The sequence below is a fragment of the Budorcas taxicolor genome, chromosome 18, assembly GCF_023091745.1.
Source record: "Budorcas taxicolor isolate Tak-1 chromosome 18, Takin1.1, whole genome shotgun sequence".
NCBI classification, from domain to species: Eukaryota; Metazoa; Chordata; class Mammalia; order Artiodactyla; family Bovidae; genus Budorcas; species Budorcas taxicolor.
The window spans coordinates 52,075,314-52,085,031 of NC_068927.1; the positions used below are offsets into that span (position 1 = coordinate 52,075,314).

Sequence of the window (9,718 nt, forward strand, 5' to 3'; positions counted from 1 at the left end):
GCCCACAGTAACTTCTTTATTCCGAACATCACTGCAAGGTGGATACTGATAGACACTCTACAAACCACAGAATCAATGATCAAAGAAGCTAAGTGACTTCTCCTAGACCACATAGCTAACTGACAGAGCAAGCAGTTGACCTCAGGAATGTCTGGATACAAGGTCCATGCTTATTCCACCATATCAATATTTTCCAAAACTGATTTTAGGTAAAACATAAATAAACTTCTACTTTAATAGTGATATGTTTATTTTTAATACATCTTAGAAAAAGATCTAAGCATGTATCAAACCCAGAATCTCATAGAAAATATTGCATAGAATGAAGATGTGATGTAAATTAAATTTATTTAAAGAAAAAAGTATTAATATGAAATAAATAACAGTAGAGGTGGTCTAAGCTATAGCAAAAATTAAGGTGGTGTAAAAATGTCTGAACTTTGGGGGACATGATACTGTACTAACAGTGTCATTTTCAGTTACATCATGAAATTAGGGTCATACAGGGCTGCAGAAAGGACAACAGACTAAGAGCCTTGGATCTAGGTTTTAGCACCAGATGAGTCACCATTACCTTTATGAACTTGGGCATTTCATTTGCTCTCTCAGGGTCTCAGTCTCCTCACCTGAAAAGAAGAGACAGTGGTTTAGTTAATATAACTTTTTTAAAAGCAACTTGGTAAAGATATCTAGAAAAATAAAACTGTTCTTAACTTTGGACCCAGTAATTCCACTTGTGTTCCCTAAGACAGAAATCCAACATGCGGAAAACAAAGAAATTTATCAATATCTAAAGATAAAACAATCTAAATATTCAGCAATGAGAGAGCAATTGGGTAATCTGAAGCGCATATACTTGCGAGTGTTATGTAGTCATTTAAAATGTTTGTTTTGGGGACTTCCCTGGTGGTCCAGTGGCTAACACTCCACTATCCCAAGGCAGAGGGCTGGGATTCCATCCCTGGTCAGAGAACTAGATCCCACATGCTGCAACTAAGAGTTTGTAAATAAAAAAAGATCCCACGTGCCACAACGAAGATCAAAGATCCCACCGTGCTGAAACGAAGACCAACCAGTGAAGCCAAATGAAAAAAAAATTTTTTATTTTAGAAAGTCTGTTATCAATGTTGTAAGACAACACAGGAACAAGCTTACAAAGTGAATAAAAAGGAAAATGTTCACATAGTGTGGCTATCACATTTTTTATATTTAAAAAATTAAAAAATAAAAATAAAAATCATACACAAACTAAAATTCCAATGGTTGGCAAGAGTAAAGATTTTTATTTGGACTTTACAAATTTTCTCTAATATAGTTACGTCGCGTTAAAAATGAAAAACTCCTCAGTGAAAGGGTTCCACTATGATCTCCAAGATTACCTCTGACTCTAATATTGTCTCTCTCTGGAACCAGAAGTAGAGGTCAGGCGAGAATAAAATATTAGAAAAGTTTAGATGGCAGGGGCCATCCCTGTTGAAATTAACACCACTCAAAACAGCACGTGAAAACACTTGGAACCCAGCACTTGGAGAAATGATGTAACACCCTCCATCTGTGTGGCAGAAAGGGCACGAGTCTGGGAAACAGAGCTGGACTGAACCAGAGGCTGCTCTAAGGGCCCTCTCTGGACAACGTGTCCATCTGCTTATCAGACATTTACCACGCGCCTACCGTGTGTCAGCAGCCATGTAGCTGAGTGACTACTGAGTCACTGGTTCAGCATCTAGTGAGGGAGAAAGATTTTTAGTTTGTTAGACCTGCCCATAACAAAATACCACAGACTGTCAGGCTTAAAACAACAACTTATTTCCTCACAATTCTGAAGACTGGAAAGCTCAAGATCAAAGTCTCAGCAACTTTGGTTTCTTCCGAGGACACCCTCCTTGGCTTACAGATAGCCAACTCCTTGCTGTTTCCTCACTGGTTGTTCCTCTGTGCATGGACATGCCTGGTGTCTCTTTGTGTGCCCAAATCTCTTCTCCTTATAAGAACTCCAGTCAGATTGGAATAGAGCCCACCATAAGGGTCTCATTTTAACTTAATCATCTCTTTAAAAGGCCCTATCCTCAAATACAGACTTTCTGAGTTACTAAGGGTTATGGCTTCAGTGAATTTTCGGGGGATAGAATTCAATACATAAGACATTTCAAACAACAAACTTCAAGTGTAATTGTACAATGATAGTTGTTTAGTTGCGAAGTGGAGTCCAGCTCTTTACGACCCCATGGACTGCAACACACCAAGCTTCCCTGTCCTTCACGATTTCCCAGGGTTTGCTCAAATTTATGTCCACTGAGGGAGAAGGCCATGGCACCCCACTCCAGTACTCTTGCCTGGAAAATCCCATGGATGGAGGAGCCTGGTAGGCTGGAGTCCATGAGGTCACTAAGAGTTGGACACGACTGAGCAACTTCACTTTGACTTTTCACTTTCATGCACTGGAGAAGGAAATGGCAACCCACTCCAGTATTCTTGCCTGGAGAATCCCAGGGATGGAGGAGCCTGGTGGGCTGCCGTCTATGGGGTCGCACAGAGTTGGACACGACTGAAGCATCTTAGCAGCAGCAGCAGCAGCAGCATGTCCATTGAGTTGGTGATGCTATCTAACCATCTCATCCTCTGCCTTCATCTTCTCCTAATCATCTTCTTTTGCCTTCGATCTTTCCTAGTATCAGGGTCTTTTCCAATGAGTTGGCTCTTTGCATCAGGTGGCCAAAGTACTGGAGCTTCAGCTTCAGCTACCATATTCAAATATAGTAGAAAACCATGTGAAAGTATAATTCAGTCTGGCAGGAAATATGAACAACTCCTGTACAGAGGAAACATCATCTGGACCCAATTGCAGCTCCAGAATACCTATAAAACATCACCTTGGTTGTCATAAAAAATATTTTAGGTCTTACAAGATGGGCATTTAAGAGAGCATCAGGTGATAAGACAGACTTGAATAGAGGCAAAAAGAGGAATGGATTTGTTCCAGAGGAACAAAGGTAAATACCAACTTCTAACAGTTGAACTGGGACTATGGATTCAAATACAACAAAACATGGAGGTCAGGTGAAGTTCCTGACTGGTTAATGGAATAATCTACTCCTTGCTCTCATTCCTTAAGTCTTCAGGATTTTAAAGTATGTAGGAGTGCTCGCTTCGGCAGCACATATACTAAAATTGGAACGATACAGAGAAGATTAGCATGGCCCCTGAGCAAGGATGACACGCAAATTCGTGAAGCGTTCCATATTTTTAGTCATCAAAACAGTATGGTACTGGCACAAAGACAGACATATAGATCAATGGAACAAAATAGAAAGCCCAGAGATAAATCCACACACATATGGACACCTTATCTTTGACAAAGGAGGCAAGAATATACAATGGAGTAAAGACAATCTCTTTAACAAGTGGTGCTGGGAAAACTGGTCAACCACTTGTAAAAGAATGAAACTAGATCACTTTCTAACACCGCACACAAAAATAAACTCAAAATGGATTAAAGATCTAAATGTAAGACCAGAAACTATAAAACTCCTAGAGGAGAACATAGGCAAAACACTCTCAGACATAAATCACAGCAGGATCCTCTATGATCCACCTCCCAGAATACTGGAAATAAAAGCAAAAATAAACAAATGGGATCTAATTAAAATTAAAAGCTTCTGCACAACAAAGGAAAATATAAGCAAGGTGAAAAGACAGCCTTCTGAATGGGAGAAAATAATAGCAAATGAAGCAACTGACAAACAACTAATCTCAAAAATATACAAGCAACTTATGCAGCTCAATTCCAGAAAAATAAACGACCCAATCAAAAAATGGGCCAAAGAACTAAATAGACATTTCTCCAAAGAAGACATACGGATGGCTAACAAATACATGAAAAGATGCTCAACATCACTCATTATTAGAGAAATGCAAATCAAAACCACAATGAGGTACCACTTCACACCAGTCAGAATGGCTGCGATCCAAAAATCTGCAAGCAATAAATGCTGGAGAGGGTGTGGAGAAAAGGGAACCCTCCTACACTGCTGGTGGGAATGCAAACTAGTACAGCCACTATGGAGAACAGTGTGGAGATTCCTTAAAAAATTGCAAATAGAACTACCTTATGACCCAGCAATCCCACTGCTGGGCATACACACTGAGGAAACCAGAATTGAAAGAGACACATGTACCCCAATGTTCATCGCAGCACTGTTTATAATAGCCAGGACATGGAAACAACCTAGATGTCCATCAGCAGATGAATGGATAAGAAAGCTGTGGTACATATACACAATGGAGTATTACTCAGCCGTTAAAAAGAATTCATTTGAATCAGTTCTGATGAGATGGATGAAACTGGAGCCGATCATACAGAGTGAAGTAAGCCAGAAAGAAAAACACCAATACAGTATACTAACACATATATATGGAATTTAGAAAGATGGCAATGACGACCCTGTATGCAAGACAGCAAAAAAGACACAGATGTGTATAACGGACTTTTGGACTCAGAGGGAGAGGGAGAGGGTGGGATGATTTGGGAGAATGGCATTCTAACATGTATACTATCATGTAAGAATCGAATTGCCAGTCTATGTCTGACGCAGGATACAGCATGCTTGGGGCTGGTGCATGGGGATGACCCAGAGAGATGTTATGGGGAGGGAGGTGGGAGGGGGGTTCATGTTTGGGAACACATGTAAGAATTAAAGATTTTAAAATTAAAAAAATTAAAAATTAAAAAAAAAAATAAAGTATGTAGGAGGGAATCTTAATAGGGGGAGAATGTAAGGTCTTGATTAACCTCTATTTTTCCATCCAGAAATCATTCTTTCTCCACCTACTTCTAGGTAAGCTTTTCTCTAAGTCAGATTTTAAACTTCAATCCCTTATCCATTTAAAATACTCCTCTCTTGGGTGTGAAGAAAATGGTACCCTCCTACACTGTTGGTGGGAATGTTAATTGGTACAGCCACAGTGGAAAACAGTAAGGAGGTTCCTCAAAAAACTAAAAATAGAGTTGCCATATGATCTAGAAATCCCACTCCTGGGCATCTATCTGGACAAAACTAGAATTTAAAAAGATACATGTGCTATTTATAGTAGCCAGGACATGGAAGCAACCTAAATGCCCTTCCACAGATGAATGGGTAAAGAAGATGTGATACATATATACAAAGGAATATTACTCACTCTTTTTCTTTTTAAAAAGAAATGAAATAATGCCATTTGCAGCAACATGGATGGACCCACAGACTGTCATTTACAAAGTGAAGTAAGTCATAAAGAGAAAGACAAACACCGTATGATGTCACTTATATGTGGAATCCAATGACACAGTGAATTTATTTACAAAACAGAAACAGGCTCACAGACATAGAAAGCAAACTTAGGGTCACCAAAGGGAAAAGGCGGTGGGGGGGATAAATTAGGAGTTGGGGATTAGAAGATATAAACCGTTATATATAAAACAGACAGACAAAAATGTGGACAGTATAGCACAGGGACCTGTTATAATAGCCTGTAATACATCATAATGGAAGAGAAGACGAAAAAGAATATATTTGTGTGTGTGTAGGTATAAAGCTGTATCACTTTGCTGTAGGCTGGAAATCAACACAACACTGTAAATGAACTATACAATTTTAAAACTGAAATAGAGAATTTCCTGGCAGTCCAGGGGCTAGGACTCTGCACTTTCACTGCCAAGGGCCTGGGTTCAATTCCAGATTGGGGAACTAAGAGCCTACAAGCCAGATGTTATGGCTTAAATAAATAAGATACATAGAAAATACTCCTCTCTTGAAGTACCCTAGACCCCTGAGTAAAAAGGAAGAGCAATGGAGCTGCGCTCACCCAGAGGCACAGTGATCAGGAACCAAGTCTCTTGGCGCCTTCCCTTTCCAGTGCCTGGAAGTGACCCGTTTCCCTCCTACAGGGGTTGCCAGAGGCCAGAGGGACCAACGCCAGCCAGGCGTCTGGGAGGTGGCTCCAAGAAGGAGGCCAAGAATGTGAGTGCAAAAGTCAGTAACAAAATATTGACAACGAGAGTGCACCATCGAGATCCCCACCTACTCCCCTGAATCCCTCTGAGAGCAAAGCAGATATTACCTGAGCTGCCCTCGCCCCCTGCCCTCTCCCACAGCCCGCCACTCATTTCTTCCTGAGTCTCATGTAAGAGCCAGACTCCTCCAGGGTCCAGGGGAGCTGGCGGAAGGTGTGGCTGGCCCCCTCTCCCTTACCCTTTCCCCCGACAACCCAGGGCTGCCTTCCAAGAGGTTCCTGGACCCCATCCTCAGCCTAATTTTACTCACAGGCAAGACTGAAACAAAGAGGAAAAATGGCTTAGTTTGAAGTAAAGCAGCCACTAAAAGGCAGACGCCTAGGTCTTTTTTTTTTTTTTTTTTTTGGCTGCAGCAGGTCTTAGTTGCAGCACATGGGATCTTTGTTGCGTCATGTGGGAACTTTCATTTTGGCAAATGGACTCTCTAGTTGTGGCACACCGGCTCCAGAGCAGGTGGGCTTCAGCAGTTGCAGCATGGGTTTAGTTGCTCTGCAACATGTGGGGTCTTAGTTCCCCAAGCAGGGATCAGATAGAGTCCCCTGCCTTGCAAGGAGGATTCTTATCCACTGGACCACAAGGGAAGTCCCAAACTATACACATAAGTTTTATGGATTTCTATAGATATATAACATAGTGTAATAAGATTGGTTAAAGGCACAGAGCAAAACAGGCTTCCCAGGTGGCTCCAGAAGTAGAGCCTGCCTGCCAATGCAGGAGACATGAGATGTGGGTTCGATCCCTGGGTGGGGAAGACCCCCTGGAGGAGGGCATGGCAACCCATTCCAGTATTCTTGCCTGGAGAATCCCATGGACAGGGAAGCCTGGCAGGGCTGCACAGAACAATATGTATAGCACAAGCTCATTTAAGTAAACTATTATGTTTACATACAAAAAGGTATGGAGAACAAACTATTCTGTATAAAATAAATAAGCTTTTACTTTAACTTTTCCACTAGATAAGTCTTACTTTTAACATTTTTAAAGCTGTCATTAAAATTAAATTCTAAAATGTTAAAAGCAGTCTCTCCCTTTTCTTTTCACCAAAGACACCACAGGAAGCCAACCAAGCCCTCCAGAGCCTGCCAGCGATTTCTCAGACAATGTCAGCTGGCAAGCTTTGCTCTGCCTTTATAGGCGCTCTGAGACCCCACCCTCCCAATGAAACATTCTCAGTTAACAAGGCCGTGAGCGCACCTAAGAGATGCTCTTCTTCCACCTCAGGTTCCCCACCACAGTCCCTAGTCCCTAAACCATTCTAGTATTCTCAAAAAACAAAAGCAAAACATTATCACCAGAATTACTGTGCCCTCTAATGCCTTCTCCTAACACTCTTTTCCTGTGCCCTCTACAGACCCAGGCTTAAGTTTACTTACCTGAAAGAAACCAAGAAAGCCAAGTTTCCTAGCTGGCATCACCTGGCCTTAAATAGAACCAGACAAGTAGCCAATTAATATATTTAAATATAATTGGCACAGTGGTAAAGAATCTGCCTACCACTGCAGGAGACACAAGAGATGTGGGTTTGATCCCTGAGACGGGAAGACCCCCTGGAGGAGGAAATGGCAACCCCGCTCCAGTATTCTTGCCTAGAAAATTCCATGGACAGAGGAGTCTGGAGGGTTACAGTCCTTGGGGTCGCAAAGAGTCAGACACGACTGAGAACACACACAATAGATCAGAATTATTTCTTCCAAAGAGGCCTGGAAATTCACATTCAATCCAGTGAACCCATTTTACTCTGTAAATTCCAAACTTAAGCCAGATTCAACACACAACTCTCCGCAGTATCATCCTTAATCTCTCTCCCCTACCCAATCTTTTATTTCTTTACTCATTTGAGAAGCCTTTCTAAGGTAAAAGCTAGGTAGAGCAAAGAAAGAAATTAAAGTAATAAGTAAGACATTGTCTTAGCAAAGATAATGTAGATTAAAAAAAAAAACCTGTCAGTTTCCTAGCACATAAAATGCCTCCAGTATTTATGATTATCATCATCATCAATGGTCAAGTGACCCTGTAAGTTTCCAATCTACTACAGAAGATGTATGTACAAAAGCAGAGTTGAAGGCTAGAGAGATGGTGTGGAAAATCTCAAATGCCACTGAAAAGGGCTTCAAGTGAAAAAATGAGAGGGCATATTTTTTTGTAACATGGGGATAAAATTATCAGAATGAAAATATAAGGAAATAAAAATGGATTTGGAAGAATGAGTAAAGAGGAAAACATTAAAACAGTGTAGATCCTAGGAATTCCCTGGATATCCAGTGGTTAGGACTTGGCACTTTCATTGCTAGGGTCCAGGTTCAATCCCTGTTCAGGGAACAAAGATCCTGCAAACCACTGTGGCCAAAAAGAAAAAAAAAAAAGTGTGGATCCTGCTTCCCCCTCTGACCATTTCTTCAAATATCAGAAGGGGAGAAAAGAAACACTCAGCCAGAGGCTGGCTCCTGTCATTCAGATGAAAGAGAAGACTAAATTAGGATGCTGGTCTTATGAGAAGCAGCATTTTAATGGACTGGTGAGTTGGGTGGGGTCCTATTTATGACACAACAGGGCAAGCCCCTGCCGTCTGATAGGATGGTATGCTGGGCACACAGCCTCCTCCTGTTCCTAGGCCCGCCTCTCAAAAGCAGGAGGCACAGAAGCACATTACTGGGCTCAGGAGTAGAGAGGCCACTTGCCAACTGCCTTAAAAAGGAAGAGCAGAGATGCCAGGATGGAGTGGAACCCAAAGGCAGGTGCCATCATGAGCAATCAGTGAAGGAGGCCCACATCTGTGACAAAGCAACGCCCAGAAGGATGAAGCCTGGGAGATCAACAGTTCCCTTCAGGGAACTCACAACAGTGGAGCCAGACTCTAAGTTAGTTTCTAGGCCTGACTGGGAACCTGAGCCACCCCAGATACCTATCACCGAGCCAGCGTCTGAGCTAGAAAAGACACCCACAGCTCAGCCAGCATCTAAGGCTCAGCAGGCACCCGACCTACCACAGAACCTCACTGCACAGCAAAGACCCCTTGCCCAACAGGAAACTGAAGGCCAGCAGGAACCTCCAGCACAACAAAAATCCACTCTGCACCAGGAATTTCGTGCCCCACAGGCCTCTGCCCTGCAGCCATCACCTCCCATCCAAAGGGTGCCCTTTAGTAAACAGGAAGCTGCCTCACACCCCAGACCTGAGCCAGGAAAAGAATCTAGAACTCAACAGACCCCAGAACTGAGAGAGGGATCCAGAGCCCAGCGGCAACCTGAACCCCAAAATGAACCACCTGCCCAGACTGAACCGATGTCCCAGGAGAGACAGCAACAGTCAGACCTTGCAGCTCAGGGAGTCAAATCCGGAGAGGAATCTTTCGCTGAGTGGCAATTTCTAACAAAACCAAATGAACCATCCGAACAGCCATCGACCTCAGAATGGAAGACATTTCTTGAGTGGGCCACAGATTCAGGCACAAAACCAGATGTGGGGTTCACATTAGACATTGATTCACCAGCCACCCTGGGTAGGATGGCAGCCTCTGGAAAGAAGCTGGCCTTCAAAGACCAAACTGGTTATGAAACGATGTCAGGATTCGGTGGGATGCCAACACCCAGGAAGAAAATCAGCAGCCAGAATCCCAGACAATACCGGTACACAGGTGAGTTGAGCTTGGAGGAAGGGAGAGGGGGAGGG

At 42.6% G+C, this 9,718-nt stretch overlaps 1 protein-coding gene and 1 non-coding gene across 2 annotated transcripts; both read left to right on the forward strand.

Annotated features, from left to right (window-relative positions):
* The first annotated feature begins 3,138 nt into the window (after positions 1-3,138).
* Positions 3,139-3,245, forward strand: LOC128064243 (U6 spliceosomal RNA). Its single transcript, XR_008200960.1, has one exon. It is a non-coding gene; the product is annotated as a U6 spliceosomal RNA (small nuclear RNA).
* Positions 3,246-5,224: 1,979 nt separating this feature from the next.
* CXCL17 (C-X-C motif chemokine ligand 17) lies at positions 5,225-7,183 on the forward strand. Its single transcript, XM_052656790.1, is given in 4 exon segments — positions 5,225-5,260; positions 5,893-5,949; positions 5,951-6,008; positions 7,071-7,183. Coding segments are annotated over 4 exon segments (264 nt in total).
* The last annotated feature ends 2,535 nt before the right edge of the window (positions 7,184-9,718 follow it).